At 42.0% G+C, this 18,886-nt stretch overlaps 1 protein-coding gene across 1 annotated transcript in view; it reads right to left on the bottom strand.

Annotated features, from left to right (window-relative positions):
• Positions 1–7,458: 7,458 nt before the first annotated feature.
• FAM8A1 (family with sequence similarity 8 member A1) overlaps positions 7,459–18,886 on the bottom strand; it is a 29,782-nt gene continuing 18,354 nt past the window's right edge. Inside the window, exon 5 of the mRNA XM_073678813.1 lies at positions 7,459–18,036. Within this exon, the coding sequence (XP_073534914.1) occupies positions 17,895–18,036 (142 nt within the window). The 3' untranslated portion in view covers positions 7,459–17,894. The remainder of the gene's footprint in view (positions 18,037–18,886) is intronic.

Genomic DNA, 18,886 nt, shown 5'->3' with positions numbered 1-18,886 from the left:
CGGATATGGTTCTGCTTTATACTATACACTGGTTTGAAGTGATTCACTTTTTGTTTTACTAATAATTACTTTCAAGAAACTTAGGCCAATGGGATTTGTTTTAAAGTTTCCATAAAAAGGAGAAAACATTCCTGTGAGCACTTCCATAGTACAAGTACCTCCTCAATGTATCTAGTCCACAGCTCAATGGATTTCGTCATGTCAAGGTTACTCTAAGTGAATATGCAGGTCTCGTCCTAAATGTCAAGGAGCGGAGCAGATTAACATAACTGGGGACACATGGGCTCCCCATAGCTATGCCCCCTAGCTGATGGGATAAAAAATTACTGTTATGGTCAAAACCAAGGAGTTCAAAGCGAAATTCATTATGTGTCTGATGTTGTACCCCTCTTTCTCTGTTCCCTTCTACCGATAAGGCCAGAAGGGACAGCCGCCATTGATCGGAGGCGCCATCTGCGCAGGTCTAGGGTGCCAACCTCCACTGGTAGGCAGGGGAAAGAGTGAGGATATCATTAGGGACATTATCATTACCCTATAAGCTTTTATTATAACAATTGGTGTTTGTCTTTTGTATGTCTTTATGTTTCAAATAATTTTTAAAGATAAGTTATTAGATGCTTAGGCAACATGTAATCAAATTCTTCCACACCGATGAGGCCAATCCCCCCTTGCTGCAGTGGAGGGAAGACAACCTCCCCAATGAAGAGTGACACAGGATTATTCAATAATAACATACAAGTGGTCTGGTTACTCAGTAGGGCAAGTATTGCAATACTGATCTGTATCCATGATAACAATGTTGCCACCTTTCTCAGATGGTTTAACTACAATCGATGTGTCCCTTATCAAGGTGTCCAAAGGCAAAATCTGTTGTTGAGATAAATTCTATTTAGGGAAGGTGGTATTGATCTGTAAAATTTCTTTGGTGACTAATATAAAGAACACATCAATCGAAGAAACCTCAGCTGTAATGGGAGGCATCTTAGTGCTAGAGTTTTTTTAAGGATATAAAGGGTACAGTTATACCATTGGTTGTAGTGGGCTTATCAAGTTCGGCTAGTAATTTCACATCAGAAAGAAGCTCAATGGGAATATTTAGTTCAGCACAAATCTTTTTATCCTGTTGGGCAAAATGTTTTCACCATCTTAATTTCCTGACAATATTAAGATCTTTAATCCATTCAAAGGCAGAAAATCACTGTTAGGTACAAAGGAGGAGTTCCTTGCTTAGTATGGACATTTCCGTGGGATTGAGGGGTCTACTGAACAGGTTAATAATCTGGGAGTCTAAAACTGGTCTCTGGTTTGTAGATTGCGTCCCTGTCAAGAAATATCCGTTTCCCGTTCAAGATGGTCCTGCAAAAATTGCTTGGGTTTCCTCTCCTTCAAATGATATTGGAATTTTTCAATTGTGTTTTGTAATAGACTTTTTTTTGTTATTGAACTCTGTTTCGCCCTGGAACTACTTTGTGATCGCTTTTTGATCTTTTAATTTGGCATTAAGTGAAACCAAGTTAACTTTCTTCTAAAAGGAGCTGCATGAATCTTAATGAGCTCTCAGTAGCATCCTTTTCCCAATTACTCATGAGTTGTGGTGTTCTACAGCGTGCTGCTGGTAGGTTAATTCATACACCCCTTGAGACTATACCATTTTTTATATAGTTCTCTAAATTCTGGCTCTCCCACCACTGATCTGTTCTTTGTATATTTTAGTAAGTTTTCTAAAAGCTGCACTGAAAGTTAGTGTATTTCTTTTGTGAGAAGGTTTTTTCCCCCAAAAATGTCTTTTACTTAAGAGAGCCATAGCTCAGTATCTGGTCCAACCGACAAGAAACCAGACATACCAAGCAATAAATTAGGGAAGCCAGCACTAACCCTAGTAACAGAGGTTATGAAAAGTCTCCAATCAAGTTAGAGTATACAGCAATGAGAAAATAACATTTAAATTTTAATAATAGATAAAAATGAACAAGGCCCTACAAAATCTCTGTTTGGGGTATCACCCTATTGTGCGCTTTTTTGTTCCTCTCCGGCACGTTCTCAGCATTGAATGTATGGCATTTAAACTACATTACTTCTATATACACTACCGTTCAAAAGTTTGGGGTCAACCAATTTTGTGTTTTCCATGAAAACTCATACTTTTATTTATCAAATGAATAGAAAATATAGTCCAGACATTGACAAGGTTAGAAATAATGATTTTTATTAGAATAGAATAATTTTCTCCTTCAAACTTTGCTTTCGTCAAAGAATGCTCTCTTTGCAGCAATTACAGCATTGCAGACCTTTGGCATTCTAGCTGTTACTTTGCTGAGGTAATCTTGAGAAATATCACCCCATGCTTCCTGAAGCCCCTGGCACAAGTTGGATTGGCTTGATGGGCACTTTTTGCTTACCATATGGTCAAGCTGCTCCCACAACAGCTCAATGGGGTTGAGATCTGGTGACTGCGCTGGCCACTCCATTATAGATAGAATACCAGCTGCCTGCTTCTTCCCTAAATAGTTCATGCATAATTTGGAGGTGTGCTCTGGGTCATTGTCCTGTTGTAGGATGAAATTGGCTCCAATCAAGCGCTGTCCACAGGGTATGGCATGGCATTGCAAAATGGAGTGATAGCCTTCCTTATTCAAAATCCCATTTACCTTTTACAAATCTCTCACTTTACCAGCACCAAAGCAACCCTAGACCAGCACATTACCTCCACCATGCTTGACAGATGGCGTCAGGCACTCTTCCAGCATCTTTTCAGTTGTTCTGCGCTTCACAAATGTTCTTCTGTGTGATCCAAACACCTCAAACTTTGATTTGTCTGTCTATAAAACTTTTTTCCAATCTTCCTCTGTCCAATGTCTGTGTTCTTTTGCCCATATTAATCTTTTCCTTTTATTAGCCAGTCTCAGATATGGCTTTTTCTTTGCCACTTTTCCCTGAAGGCCAGCATCCCGGAGTCGCCTCTTCACTGTAGACGTTGACACTGGCGTTTTGCGTGTACTATTTAATGAAGCGGCCAGTTGAGGAGCTGTGAGACGTTGATTTCTCAAACTAGAGACTCTAATGTACTTGTCTTGTTGCTCAGTTGTGCAGCGGGGCCTCCCACTTCTCTTTCTACTCTGGTTAGAGCCTGTTTGTTCTCTCCTCTGAAGGAAGTAGTACACACCGTTGTTTGGTATATGTTCTGTTTCTTGGCAATTTCTCGCATGGAATAGCCTTCATTTCTAAGAAGAAGAATGTCGAGTTTCACATGAAAGTTCTTTTTCTGGCCATTTTGAGAGTTTCATAGAACAAACAAATGTAATGCTCCAGATTCTCAACTAGCTCAAAGGAAGGTCAATTTTATAGCCAAACCGTTTTCAGCTGGGCTAACCTACTTGTGCAAAGGTTTTCTAAACATATATTAGCCTTCTTACAGTTAGCAAACACAATGTACCATTAAAACACCGGAGTGGTGGTTGTTGGAAATGGGCCTCTATACACCGATGTAGATATTGCAATAAAAACAAGATGTTTGCAGCTAGAATAGTCATTTAGCACATTAACAATGTATAGAGTGTATTTCTGATTCATTTAATGTTAGCTTAGTTGAAAAAAAAAAGTTATTTTCTTACAAAAATAATGACATTTCTAAATGACCCCAAACTTTTGAACAGTAGTGTAGGTTATGCTGATAAAAAAAAAACAAACAAACTGACCAGCACCTCCTAACAGATTAAAGCAAGTGTGAACATGTGCAAGCTGCCATGACATTATATTATACAAACAAAAGGATATTCTATCAACATTCTGAATACGCTAAAATGTATGCAAAGATTGAACGTATAGAATTTAAATGCTTAGTCACTACCTTCAATACTATACTACAAAAAAACTCATTAAACTCAAGGGACCAAGGTCAGAATCAGGCCTTATGATGGGAGGAGTGCTTGATCAAATATTGTGGCCGTCACAACCGCAAATAGTATACTACAAAAAAAAAGTGACGCTTTATTATGTTAGGTGGTGCTTGTCAGTTTTTTGTAGTATACTATTGGAGGTTGTGACTGCCACCATATTTGATTGAGCACTCCTCCTCCCATCATAAGGCCTCATTATGACATCAGCCCGTTTTTCTCGTATGTAAGAAAAACTGAGTTTCATCAGAGATTTTCATCATTTTTTTTCCCACTGATGAGAAAAATGAAGATTCTTAGCACATAATTTGACCAATTCATACATACCCAGTAGCCAATGACAAGGCAATCTTCTTATGCTGGGAACCTATCCTAATGTGATTCCTCTCCTAGGCTGAAGCCTGCATTTATATGTGTAGGTAGGATCCTGCTGTAATTAAAACCTCCACAGGCTGATGGGTGGAGTGCTCAGTCAGAGAGCCTATCTATAATATAACCGGGGATGCGTTCCTCTGTCTGAAGCCTCGATAGACTGCGCAAGCGCGACCCGCCTGCTTAGTCTGGACCCCACAGAGGCACGCATCCCCATCCTAAACGAGGATGTGGATTGTGGCGCCGGAGATCGCGGAACTGCTGACACACTCCAGTCATATGAGGTCTGGCATTGTCCTGCATTAGGAGGAACCTAGAGTCAACCGCACCAGCATATCGTCTAACAAGGGGTCTGAGGATCTCATCTCGGTACCTAACGGCAGTCAGGCTACTGCTGACGAGCACATGGAGGACTGTGAGGCCCTCCAAAGAAATGCCACCCCGCACCATTACTGACCCACTGCCAAACTGGTCATGCTGAAGGATGTTGCAGGCAGCAGATCGCTCTCCACGGCGTCTCCAGACTCAGTCACGTCTGTCACATGTCCTCAGTGTGAACCTGCTTCCATCTGTGAAGAGCACAGGGTGCCAGTGGTGACTTTGCCAATCCTGGTGTTCTGTGGCAAATGCCAAGCGTCCTGCACGGTGTTGGGCTGTAAGCACAACCCCCATCTGTGGATGTCGGGCCCTCATACCACCCTCATGGAGTCTGTTTCTAACCGTTTGTGAAGACACATGCACATTTGTGGCCTGCTGGAGGTCATTTTGCAGGGCTCTGGCAGTGTTCCTCCTTGCACAAAGGCGGAGGTAGCGGTCCTGCTGCTGGGTTGTTGCCCTCCTACGGCCCCCTCCAAGTCTCCTGGTGTACTGGTGAGGACTCTGTAATTTGCACCATCTTGGGTATTTGCTGGGACTGTTCTATCTGTTTATTGTCCGATTTGTGGTTCAATAAAGTATTGCAACACTGTTTTCCCCGCACCCTGTGTTGTCTGAGTAGTGTTATGCCCACGGAAGACCCCAGTGTCTTAACAGATAGGTTCCCAGCATAATACAATCGCCTCGTTGTTGGCTGATGGGCATGAATTGGCCAAATTATGTGATAAGAATCTTCATTTTTTCCTATTTTCTAGAGCAGTAATGCAATTCATATTTCATGTTTACATGCTTTAGCGTTAAAAAAATAGAGTGCAACTTTGTTAGTTGCAAAAAATCACAGATATGTGTAGAGCGTCATGTACTGTTATAGGTATGAGTGCTAGCCTTGGGAAAAAAAAAAAACCTGATAGAAATCATAAATTAAAAACGGATGTCTGAATGAGCCCTAAGGCTGTTTTTAATTAGTGATGCATCCTACCTGCCCTTTAAATTTGTAGGCTTTTAGCCCAGTAGAGGCATTTTTGATTAATATTAGGTTTAGGGTCCCATCCTTTGCCATGGCTGGTGGGCTCATATGAATTGGCCAATTTATACGCTAAGTTGCCTTCATTTTATAACTATATTAAATATAGCAGTAATGCACTTTAAAGCACTGATCCAATTTTGTTTTTATTTTGCTGTTGGAGTGGTGTCACTAATCTAAGTTCCCTGCCCTTAATATTATACTCACCATTCGCTGTCTTCATCTTTTATCGGTGCCGCTCCGGTCGTCTCCTACACGTTGTGGATCGCTTCAGTGTTAGCTGGGCGATCCGGACATCACTATTCAATGTATTTATATATTTTGCTCACTTATAAAGCGCCATTCCACAGCGCTAGAACGAGGCTTAACTTCCATTGAGAGCTTGTGACCGAAACGTCACATCTGACTTCCGGTCACAAGATGGCAGATCGTGCCCGGAGTGGTGCTGGGAAGAGCTGAAGACAGTAGTTGCTAAGAAATTACTAGGGTCAGGGAACTTACATTAGTGGCTCCACTCCAGCACTGAAATAAAAAATATCATGCTGGAGTGGTGCTTTTGAATTCCATGCATTCAAAGTTTGCATATATCTTAGCGCTTACAGTGTGATGCTGTATTGTTTTGTTTCTATGTTATGCAGGCATAGAACCTGATCACAGTTGAGCTATTCTGTTAGGAGGTGCTGGCCATTTTTTGTAGTATACTTGCAGGGTCTGGGACAATAACCACATGATGATGTGAATCATCTTCTAGCATATTATGGGATCTATTCTTGCATCATTTTTCTTTTGGCGTGTCACTCACATGCAAGAAAGAACCTGAGAAATGTAAGGACACCGACTGATCCTAATGATATATCCTGGGAGGAACTAGAGCAGCTGAGTGGGTCAATAGTTCATAAACCCAGACAGTCAAGTCGCTTATGATGAAATTGGCATTTTCAGAGGGAAAAGAAGAAGTCCGAGAGTACATTGGCTGAGTGTGGAAGACTACGCAATCTAGGTGGACGAAGGATAGAAAATGAAGAGAAGGGAATGGAAGGTATAGCTGCAATACTGGTTATAGGAGTAAGACAATAATGAAATTGTGCTTGTGGCCTCTTGCTCAGCCACAATCTGGATGATTTGGCATCTGTCCACAATAGGAAACCATTGGGCTTAAAAATGAATTGCTTCACAGTATCTTTTTTTAGCAGTGACAATCTGCATAGAAAAGTGCAGCGAATTGCATTTTCCTACATGGTGAAGCAACAAGAATGCAGATACATACCAGCCTGGCCGAGGCCAAAAGGACATATTTTCAGCCTCCATCTGGTGCATAGGGGCCTGTTGGCATATTAATGCCAGGGTGTGACTTTCGCAGTGACACAGATCTTGCAGCCAAAGCCCTCTAGCTGCTACATCACAGAGTAAACCGATCAAAGGGGTCGCGTTGCAACAGTCAAGTCACAAAAAGTCAGAATCTGTTGGATGTTATGGGACTTGCTTATCACACTAATGTAGCTACCTCATTCTCCTGCATTACACTGTGACGTAGCAGCAGTCCATAGTAATCTTTCTCTGCGCGATCTGGGTGCCGCCAAAATCACTGTCCAGCCCCAGCTTAAAGAACACCCTGGGAGCTTATCCTGGCATATGCTTTTGGCTGTGTGCACCTAAACCTTAGTCTGGGACCAAAACAATTAGAAACAAGGCAGTTTTTGGTCTTGTGGGGGAGGGGGGTGAATAAGACTGAGCAGCTCCTCCTTTCACTCCGATTCAACATCATATTAAACAGCATAGACACCTAAACACATCAAAGAGGCAAAAGGATTTAATGATTTTATTTCAGTTTGAGAGGAGAAATGACAAACTCTGCTAAAATGTATATTAATGTGTCCAATGGTACATGGATTGTCTTATACCAAAATACTGCACATGGCAATACCATAAAAAAATACTTAATGCTGAACAATCTCATTTACTCAACATCATGGAATATTCATGCAAATAAATCAAGACATATGAAGGAACTTCAGCCAAGATGAAATGATTTCCCGTATTAAGAGAAAAACAGGGCAACACAGTTCTGTGGCTTTATATAAAGATGGCAGTGTTTATGTAATCTATGCTGGTAATACAAGTGCAGTATCCTACTGAAAGAAATGACATGTACACCCGAGCAAAAAGAGCCAGAATACACAGTTACACTACAGAATTCCAACAAAAAAAATGTATTTGCAGTGATTTCCAACCACTGACTTTCCAGCTGTTGTGCAGAACTACGACTGAGCATTCTCTGACAATCGCAGGCTGCCAATGCAAGCTGGAAGTTGTAGTTTTGAGACTGTAGAAGAGCCACTAGTTCATTTTAATATTCAGAGAAGCCATTCTAAGAACATTCGCTAGAACTGCAGATTTTTTTGGCCAGCACTGACTAGCATTTTCCATCTTATCACAATATTTCTCAAAAATAGTTGGAGAAGTTTATTAAATTTAAGTATATGGGTAAAATAAAATAGTTGAAATTTTGTGCTGCATTGTGTTTGTATGGGTTTCCGCCAGTTTCCTCTCACTCCACACACATACTGGCAGGGAATTTAGGTTGTGGGGACAGTGATGATGATGTCTGTAAAGTACTGTGGAAATTAACGTTACGTGAGTGGGAAACAAAAAAAAAATGAACGGGATAGAGAAAAAGTTGAATTAAAGATAATTTTTGGATATTTAGGCTGAGTGCACATGATGCGGTTTTAATGCGTTTCCGAGGCGATTTAAACAAATTAAAACCACTTGGTAAGAGGTCTGCCATGCTTAGCAATGATAATCCGCATGTGCTGTGCACATGATGCGGAAATTTCCGCTGCGGATTATCATTGTGGCACAAACCGCAGCACAACCAATTTAGGCGCGATTTTGTGGCAAAATCGTGCCCATTGACTTGCATTGAATCGCAGCAAACCCGCATGTATAATATCTATACATGCGGATTTGCCGCATTTCAATGAAAATCAATAGGCACAAAAATCGCACCGGAATCGCGCTGCGGCTGGTACCCAGGTCGGGAGAGGAGGCTAATAACAGCGAAAGCAGAGTGGATGGGAGGTTCAGCAGCCTGCTTCTCCCAGCCCACGAGGCAGTGTAAAAAAAAAAAAAAAAAAAGAAGCAAAAAGTAAAATAAATAAATAAAACCTTCATACTCGCCTCTCTGGCGGCCCCCGGTGTCCTCCTGGGCGATGCTGTCCCGTCGGCGGCTCGCTGCATGGCGTGGGCTCACGCCCCGCAGTGGACTTCCAGTACATGCAGTGACGTCACCGATCAGCTGATGGTCGCGTGACCATCAGGTGATCAGTGACGTCACCGATCAGCTGATGGTCGCGTGACCATCAGGTGATCAGTGACGTGACCATCAGGTAATCATTGCCGCAGCAATCAGCTGCTGGTCACGTGACCATCAGCTGATTGCTAAAGCCACTAATCAGCTGATCGGTCTCATGACCGATCACCTGATGCTGAGCGTGGGAAGATTCACAAGAATTTTCCCACACTCTCTAGCTCACTGGGGCTCATCAGCTGATCAACACCAGTGACCCCTTGCAGCACTGTATACTGACGGGGGGTAATTTTACACCCCCGTCAGTATACAGTGCTGTATTCTACAGCTGTGACATCAGTGATTGCTGATGTCACAGCTGTAGAAATGATCCGGATCGTCGTGGGACAGTCGTGATCGTGGATTGCAACGTTGACGACCGACAGGTGATGGATATGGTTGTTTGTTTTTTTTTTAAGGAGATTGAGGGCTTAGCGGAGGTGGGTAATAAAAAAAATTTGTAGAACCATGTCTGTTTTATTTCATTAAAATTCTTTATTCTGGCCATGTCTTTTATTGAAAATGCGCCGACCATTATACTACGCGGTTAGTAATGGGGGCGTCTTATAGACGCCTTCCATTACTAACCTGAGCTTCACGTCAGCCGCCAATACAAGGCTGACGTGAACTCCAACCCCATTACCCCCTGCCACCGCTACAGGGCAGCGTGGAAGAGTGAGGCTAAGGCGCCGGATTTGGCACATCTTATGGATGCGCCATTTCTGGGACTGCTGAGGGGGGATATTAATAGCCGCGGAGGGGGCTAGTATTCATGGCCCCTTCCATGGCTATTAATATCAGCCCGCAGCTGTCTAGTTTAGTTATAGATTTTATAGGGGAACCCCACGTCAATTTTTTTATGGGGTCCCCCTGTAATCTAGCCAGTAAAGGCTAAACAAACAGCTATGGGCTGATATTAATAGCCATGGAACATTGTTGGCTAATGGCCCCTTCCACGGCTACTAATATCAGCCCCCAGCAGTCAGCTTTCCCTCTGCTGGTATAAAAATGACGCGGGAGCCCACACCTTTTTTTTTTTTTTAAAAAAAAGGCTTTGTGCCCATAATTCAGACGTAGCAGCACTCTGGACACAAATTTTTGCTGCGTCCAAAATGTTGCATTCTATTGAACGCAGGTAAATCCACATTCACTGTTCACTGAACCATGCGGATTTACTGCATTCGATACTTTCTAGTGGTCAAATTTCTGTTGTGGAGACTAGCCACTGCACAAGAGAATTTGACATGCTGCGGTCCTGAAAGACGGACCGCATGTCAGTGTCCGCGGGTGATTTTGCAGCCTCAGATGCATGCATAGAAGCCATGGAATTTTCAGAGATCCCATCCACTATGCGGTAACACCTGGACGCTGCAGGTTTGACAATGTATAAATATGCCGGGTCAAACCTGCAGCGGCTCCTGACCGTGGCCACATACCCAAACTCACCCGCAGCATGTCAACTTCTGTAGCGGACACGCTAGTCTCCACTGCAGATTTTGACCGATTGAAGTGTCATTATATGCGGTTGATTCACATTTACCATCAACAAAAGTGTGGCATTATAACTCCGCGTTTTGGATGCAACATAAATACGTTGTGTCCAAAGCGCTGCTGAGTGCTGATCGGGGAAGGGGGACGTAGGGGCTAATGAACCAGCTGAGAGATGTTAATTATGGCCAGGGAAAATGTTTGCCTAGTGGCACATTCCCAGGCTAAAAAAAAACAGCTCACTGCAGTCGCATAAATTATGTGAATAGAAATGCCAATGAGGATTGGGTGAATGGGACTAGCTGACACCCAGCTCTTATGTTTGGTGATGTCAAGGTGTCAATCAGACCTTTTCATGACCAAACAAAGTAAAGAAACGCACACTTTATTTGAAATACAACAGACCCATTCTTATTTAAATGATCTAATATACTCACCCTAGTTCTTATGGTAATCCATGGGCTTAAGCAAGGTCCCACCCAACTTTATTTAGCTCCAAAAATCATTCATTGATGCTCAAAAAAACACACATGTAAAAATGAGTAAAAAACACATGTAAAAACCACATGCGTTTTTTCTGGCAAGGAGAGACAAAAACGCTCAGGAAATTTCTGCTTCAAATCTGCATCGTGGGCACATACCCTTATCCTTAAATTTGAAAAATTTACATACAGTAGGTAAATGTTTCATTGCTACAGTTAATATAAGGGCTCAACTTATAACACTGATTTATAGTACCCTGGATGGGTGGAGTGTTGGGCAGCTCCTACCTTCATATGCAAATATCACAATGGTGGCTTTACATCCAAATAGAATGGGGTGATTTTCTCATAAAAATTATTATTCCTTAATTATATAACCTCTCGCATTTATTTAAAGTATAAATGGAAAGTGGTTCCTTTCATGAATAAGAAGGCTAAATAGGCTGTGGTACTATGGTTCTATAATTTGACAAGGTTCTCCCTTTCTCTATACACTCAAAAGGCTTTTTTTTTTTTTTGCAGTGGCCACAGCGATACAAAGAACATGTGAATGGAGCGGTAGTTAATCATGTGTAGTGCCGCTCCATTCACAATTAATGGGACTGCCAGAAAGAGCAGAGCGCTTTGCTCAGCACATCTTTGGCACAACCATAAGAATGAATGGATTGTCAGTGTGCATGACTGACTACCGCTACATTCATACACAGCCTGGTTCTTGGGATCAATGGGGTCCCCAGCAGTAGGACTCCCAGCAATCGGAAAGTTATCTCCTGTCCCATGACTAGAGAAGAACTTCCAAATTTATCAATGTTCCTCTAAGCTGTACTTCTGTACATATTATTTACTGGGATCTGTCTCACTACAGGTTTTTCAGGCCCACAATGTACAGAGTAAATTCTGAATGGGACCATTGCCTATTAGCTCTACAGGCTGGTTGGAGTATCAAACAAAGAACTCCACTGATCACAATGATTGTTACATGTTACCAGACTATGAAGCCCAATACAAAATCTAGATGAGCATTTCATAGCCATGACCTCAGGCTTGTGCATCTTTATCATAGCTGAAATAATGTATGCTATTAGCATTATGATCATTTGTACCAATGCTGCATTTCTTAAATGTATAGTTCCTATGGTAAGTGATTGCATTTTAATTTCGAGTTTAGTTTCATTTAGCGCTGTATCCACCAGGGATGTCTATATGCAAAGTGACGTACAAGCACAATTTCAGCCAGTTACATAATGTCAGACAAAGGCTGATGCAATGAAAGGAAAACCTGAAAGAACAGCAACTGGAGAGCAACATTTCATAGCAATGAAGAATTATCTGAGCATTACCGCCCACAGGGGCATGAAAGTGGGAGCAATTAGAAACATTTAATATTAAAGGGGTTGTATCATTTTATTAAAGGTGCAAAACTGCAAAATTATTTTTATCATTTGCACTTTCCATGTTATTAAAAATAATCTCTGTTCTCAAGAATGGAGGGATTTTTAATACTATAGTGTCTTGCTCTGAGGTGACTGATTTCTTAGGCAGGAAGCGTATGCTTGCAAGCCGTTTGCTCATACAACCTGTAAATGCTGCTCTGAAGCGCTGGAACCCCTTTGCTTCTCTGATGCTGCATCGGAGAGCGCAGTTCAGCCATGTCAGCAGTCCTAACTGTCAATCTTCAGAAACCCACAGCCCCCAGCAAACTAGAAGCTGGGAGGCAGTGGAAAAGTGTGCTCCAGAAGATAAGAACTTGAGACAACTGTGCACATTCCACAGTGTCAGGATTCAGCAATCTGCAGTCACAGAGTGATTGCGAAAATTTAGCTGAAGGACAGAAAACCCCTTTAAAGTGAACCTGTCATATCACCAAACTACTAATCTGCAGGTAAAGGTTTAATCTGCAGGTTAATAGTGTTCCAATGTTGTCCTGTCACCTAACTGAAAGCGTCTTTCAGTGTGTAGTGTGCTAGAGCGTTGTCTTCAGTCACTGCTCAGTACACAGTGGTTGGTGGCTGTAGGCATGCCTCAACACTTTGATTTAAAGCTCAGTTTGCAGCAAATCTGTACAGGGTGAACTGTCAAACTGCAATGCTGTGAGCGGTGACTGAAGACACTGGCACGCCTATATGACTGAAAGCCAGCAATTTTTGGGAGTAATAAAGTTCATTTCTTCCCGGTAGCCGTGGTTTCAATATGGTGGTCGGATAGCATTGGAACACTATTAACCTACAGATTAGCCCTATATCTTCAGGTTTCCTTTAAGACTGCCGCATGTTCAAGGTCTTGTATGAGGTTGTCATACTCTGAGGCATATCTTTAAAGAACGGCACTTTTAAATATCTATAAAGCGAGTACTACGAGTATGGCCAGGTTGTGCAACCAGTTTTGATGCGGTCTGAAATCAGGTGTGATATTTGCAACAACAAACATGCTTTGACAGAGCATTCCATCACCATTGGTGTTCCCAGTTTGTTAAAGCGAACTATTAAAGGGAGTTTTCCAAGAATGTAATAAAACGGCAGCCCATTCTAGTCACATGTCAGGATGGGCTGCAGTCTGAAGAAACACAGTTCCCGAGACCTGTGTCTCAATGACAGAGGAGATGCATATTAAGCACACATACCTGAACTGCAAGAGAACTACAGTGCCTACAAGTAGTATTCAACCCCCTGCAGATTTAGCTGGTTTGATAAGATGCAAATAAGTTAGAGCCTTCAAACTGCAAACGAGAGTAGGTTTTATGAACAGAAGCATAAATCTTACAAACCAAAAAGTTATGTTGCTCAGTTGAATTTTATTAAATTTTAAACATAAAAGTGTGGGTCAATTATTATACAACCCCTATGTTTAATATTTTGTGGAATAACCCTTGTTTGCAATTACAGCTAATAATCGTCTTTTATAAGACCTGATCAGGCCGGCACAGGTCTGTGGAGTTATCTTGGCCCACTCCTCCATGCAGATCTTCTCCAAGTTATCTAGGTTCTTTGGGTGTCTCATGTCGACTTTATTCTTGAGCTCCTTCCACAAGTTTTCAATTGGGTTAAGGTCAGGAGACTGACTAGGCCACTCCAACACCTTGACTTTTTCCCTCTTGAACCAGGCCTTGGTTTTCTTGGCTGTGTGCTTTGGGTCGTTGTCTTGTTGGAAGATGAAATTACGACCCATCTTAAGATCCTTGATGGAGGAGCGGAGGTTCTTGGCCAAAATCTCCAGGTAGGCCGTGCTATCCATCTTCCCATGGATGCGGACCAGATGGCCAGGCCCCTTGGCAGAGAAACAGCCCCACAGCATGATGCTGCCACCACCATGCTTGACTGTAGGGATGGTATTCTTGGGGTCGTATGCAGTGCCATCCAGTCTCCAAACGTCACGTGTGTGGTTGGCACCAAAGATCTCGATCTTGGTCTCATCAGACCATAGAACCTTGAACCAGTCTGTCTCAGAGTCCTCCAAGTGATCATGAGCAAACTGTAGACGAGCCTTGACATGACACTTTGAAAGTAAAGGTACCTTACGGGCTCGTCTGGAACGGAGACCATTGCGGTGGAGTACGTTACTTATGGTATTGACTGAAACCAATGTCCCCACTGCCATGAGATCTTCCCGGAGCTCCTTCCTTGTTGTCCTTGGGTTAGCCTTGACTCTTCGGACAAGCCTGGCCTCGGCACGGGAGGACACTTTCAAAGGCTGTCCAGACCGTGGAAGGCTAACAGTAGTTCCATAAGCCTTCCACTTACGGATGATGCTCCCAACAGTGGAGACAGGTAGGCCCAACTCCTTGGAAAGGGTTTTGTACCCCTTGTCAGCCTTGTGACCCTCCACGATCTTGTCTCTGATGGCCTTGGAATGCTCCTTTGTCTTTCCCATGTTGACCATGTCTGAGTGCTGTTCACAAGTTTGGGGAGGGTCTTAAATAGTCAGAAAAGGCTGGCAAAAGAGATCTTTAATCCACACATGTGAAGCTCATTATTCTTGGTGCCTGAACTACTTCTTAATACTTTAGGGGGACCAAACAGAATTCTTGTGGTTTGAGGGGTTGAATAATAAATGACACTCTGAATTAACTTTTAACGTTTTAAAAAAAAAAAAAAAAAAAAAAAAAAAATTTGCTGCAGTGCATTTCCCACTTCCAGGCTGATCTACAGTACAAATGTCACAATGCCAAGTTAATTCCGCATGTGTCAACCAGCTAAATCTGCAGGGGGTTGAATACTACTTGTAGGCACTGTATGTGACAGGAGAAGAAATAAATATTCTCGGTTGACTGAGCATGGAGGACTGGAGAAAAAAATCCTGTGTTCTCAGTCAGCCAAAAGAGAAGATTTCATCTGACTTCATAGCCCTTCTCTTCTCACAGAAGACCAGCATCATAAGCACATGTAGCTCCAACAGTTAAGACATAGGTCTCAGGATCTGCAGCCCGTCCTAACACATGACTAGGACAGACTGTAGTTTGAATTACGCAATTTAAATTACCTCTTTAAATGTATTGATATTGGTTCATATGTACTTAAATGTTGACATAATTCATACGGCCAAAAACCTGTTTGTTCATGGAAATCCAAATGCAGTTATCCCCGTGGTCCAAAACCACAATGCTGATATGCTCCCATTAAGCTAAAGTTTGGGTGGCTCCCGCCCAGCTGAAGGGAAGGTTTACACAACCATGTAAGTGTCGTATTTTCTCGTCCGCACTTGACAGCAGGTCTTATGTCCTAAACTAGCAGTTTCAGTGTGCGTCTTCTAGTCCGGAGGCAGCTTTCTGTGACGGAGGCGAACACTGACACCGCGTACTCCCTGATCACAGAGAGAGACCATGTTTCTCCTTCTGCTGTGTACTAATCTACAGGTGCATCTCACTAAATTAGAATATCATCAAAAAGTTAATTTATTTCAGTTCTTCAATACAAAAAGTGAAACTCATTATATAGAGTCATTACAAACAGAGTGATCTATATCAAGTGTTCATTTCTGTTAATGTTGATGAGTATGGCTTACAGCCAATGAAAACACAAAAGTCATTATCTTAGTAAATGAAAATAATTTAGCATATTTTCCGAGTATCTTCGGCGTGCTCGAATGTTATGTTTGAGTCACTGTGTGTGCATGATTTGCGACTGTTTGACAGCTTTAATACATGTGAGGAATGCCAAACAGGCAATCCTCACGTGTATTAAAGCTGTCGAACAGTCACAAATGATGCACATGAAAGGACTCAAACATAACATTCAAGCACGCTGAAAATACTCGGGAAACACCCGAGCATGCGCTTAAATCTCGAGTAACGAGCATGCTCGCTCATCACTAATAATGAACCCTCCACTTTACACCACCAGGGAAGTTTTAATAGGAAAAAATGTTTTTCCTATTTTCTGCTGTCTAAACCTGGGGTGCGTCTTATGGGGAACAGTGTCTTAATAGTCCAAAAAATACGGTAGTGCAGGTCACAATTTGCGATCGGGTGAGGAATTGCACAGTAATAAAGACAAGAAAATACTGTCGTGTGAACTGCCCTAATACTGATTAAAGGAGAACAGCCAACAGATTGAAGTATCCTTAAACTGCTTCTGCAAAATGTCGATTTCCACCAGATATCCAAGCCCTAACCAGTCACTAGTTTAGTCCTTTATGGAAACCTTAGAGGTAGTATAAAATTAGCTCTGGCTGATAGGATCAGTGCTCTTAGGAAGTCCCCCACCCCTAAGTTAATTAGGGATGCAGCTCCTAATTTCATACAAAATCTTTTTTGATTTGTATCCCATTTTTTTTACTCAAGATAAACAGAAAAATTACATCACATATGATCTTTGGTGCTTTTAGGAAGATCCGTCAGCTTTTCTGTTTTAGTAAATACTTGCCTCACCCATGAAATAATTCTAAAGAGCCTTTTCTTAGTAGCCGGCTTTAATTCATGCCTCTTTTGGACTTTAATAGGCAATTGTGCATTGCATTTCTTTTTTTTTTTATAACCTATGCAATCTGACATTGTCCAATTATTTCCTACTGTGCACCCAGTTTTCATTTTTTTCACACATTCCCAGGATGAATAACCAAAGGACAGCACAATACATAGTTCTAAACAGGGAACAATGTAAAACACAAATTAGTAAAACAGACAGGTCAGGAGCGCTGACAGTAATTCTTTTAAGAGTGTATCAGCACAAAATGACTGTTCAAACCAAGCACACAGTGCACACTTGGCATGGCCAAACAGTTTCTTGCACCTTTCTCCTCCCCCCTGTAAAGCCAGAGCTGTCAATCAAGGAAAAGGAGGGAGGAGATAGATGAAAAACATGTAGGTAGGAAGGCGCACTGAACTGTTTGGCCACACCAAGGGTGCACCGAGTGCCTGTACTTGGTTTGATCGGTCACTTTGTGTCCCTTTAAAGACCTGGCCTGACAGCCAATAAGTGTTACAGATTAAAAATACTGATTTTGCCTGCAGATAAGTTACACACATGTGCTTAAAATAATCTTTATTATATAATTTACACTTAATATTACTGTAATGTGGTGGAGATTACATATTAAGTATATGTGCATTATTTCTCAAACAAAAAAACCCAGAGGTTTCTTTTTTTAACAACAAAATATGCAGGATTTTCTCCTCCATACTACATGCTCTCTGTAAAAACCCTGAGAAGGTCCTTAATGAGAAAGCATTACATGTGTCATGTAGTTCATAGTACTTTTCCCACTTCACAATACTGATCATCTGAAGAGATTGACAATGATGAAGATCATTCTTCAAGTATTTGTATGAAGATTACCTTGTGTATGACCAATCAATAACACCTCTGTTAGCAAAGATTTAGAAAAGCCCTTGACAATAATTAGCCTCTCGGAGGACTTCAGCAGTAAATGTTCCAATTGCACGTAGTGTTGGGAACACACGTTTTCAATCGTTTGCATCATCTCATATTCCGTCTTACAACTATGGTGCCTGCTACAATGTCGTAGGCTGTTCTGTTATGCTGAAAGAATAGCAAGGTAATGAACGCAGGGAAGAAGAACGCTATGGAGAAGTTCTTGATCACAGCTCGCACAGTTGACCTAGGGAAAAATATCATAAAATAAGTCTAATTCAAAACCAATCTAATTCACACAAAAAACTTGCTATATGATCAAGTGTGTGAATTTCCACTTAAAAGTCTTTGTAAAACCTCTCTGCATGAACATACCCTTAAAGTATAATCTATTCGTTAAATGTCCAAAGCTCTGTAAGAATAGACCCTCATCTCCAATCTGCTTTGTTTACTAGGACAATTGTCATATTTCCAGGTTAGCCAATTCTAGAACTAGAGAACTCTTTCAAAAGTCAATTTCCACAAGGAAGTAAATGGTTGCAGTGCTTCACATAGTTTAGTGACTTAATTACCGTATTGTTCAGACTATTTTTCAGGAGCCGCCTGCTGCAGCCTACACTTTGCCCGCTACTAAATAATATGAATATTCACTGCTCCCCATGCCCATGGGCATGGAGAGCAGTGTATATTCATTTTCCCTAATAGCGCTCACACGGTACCGCAGCGCGGCTCCTGCAGCAGCTGGAGGTCAGCGTGCCCGCTATTAAAGTCCATGAATATTCACTACAACGCACTCCCATGGGTTGTATTGAGTATTTATGAACTTTAATAGCACACACATTGTACCGCAGCGCAGCTCCTGCAGCAGCCGGCGATCTGTGTGCCCGCTATTAAAGTCCATGAATATTCACTACAACCCTTGGGAGTGGGTAGTAGAGAATATTCATGGACTTTAATAGCGGACACACTGACCGCTGGCTGCTGCAGGAACCGTGCTGCGGTACAGTGTGCGCGCTATTAGAGAGAATCAATGGTCACTGCTCCCCACGCACACAGTCCCGGCGTGGGGAGCAGTGACTCTTCCGTTACAGCATCTC

Source organism: Phyllobates terribilis, unplaced genomic scaffold (assembly GCF_046119375.1).
Source record: "Phyllobates terribilis strain yellow unplaced genomic scaffold, ASM4611937v1 Scaffold_4__5_contigs__length_816908805, whole genome shotgun sequence".
NCBI classification, from domain to species: Eukaryota; Metazoa; Chordata; class Amphibia; order Anura; family Dendrobatidae; genus Phyllobates; species Phyllobates terribilis.
This window is presented reverse-complemented; position numbering and strand designations above follow the sequence as displayed.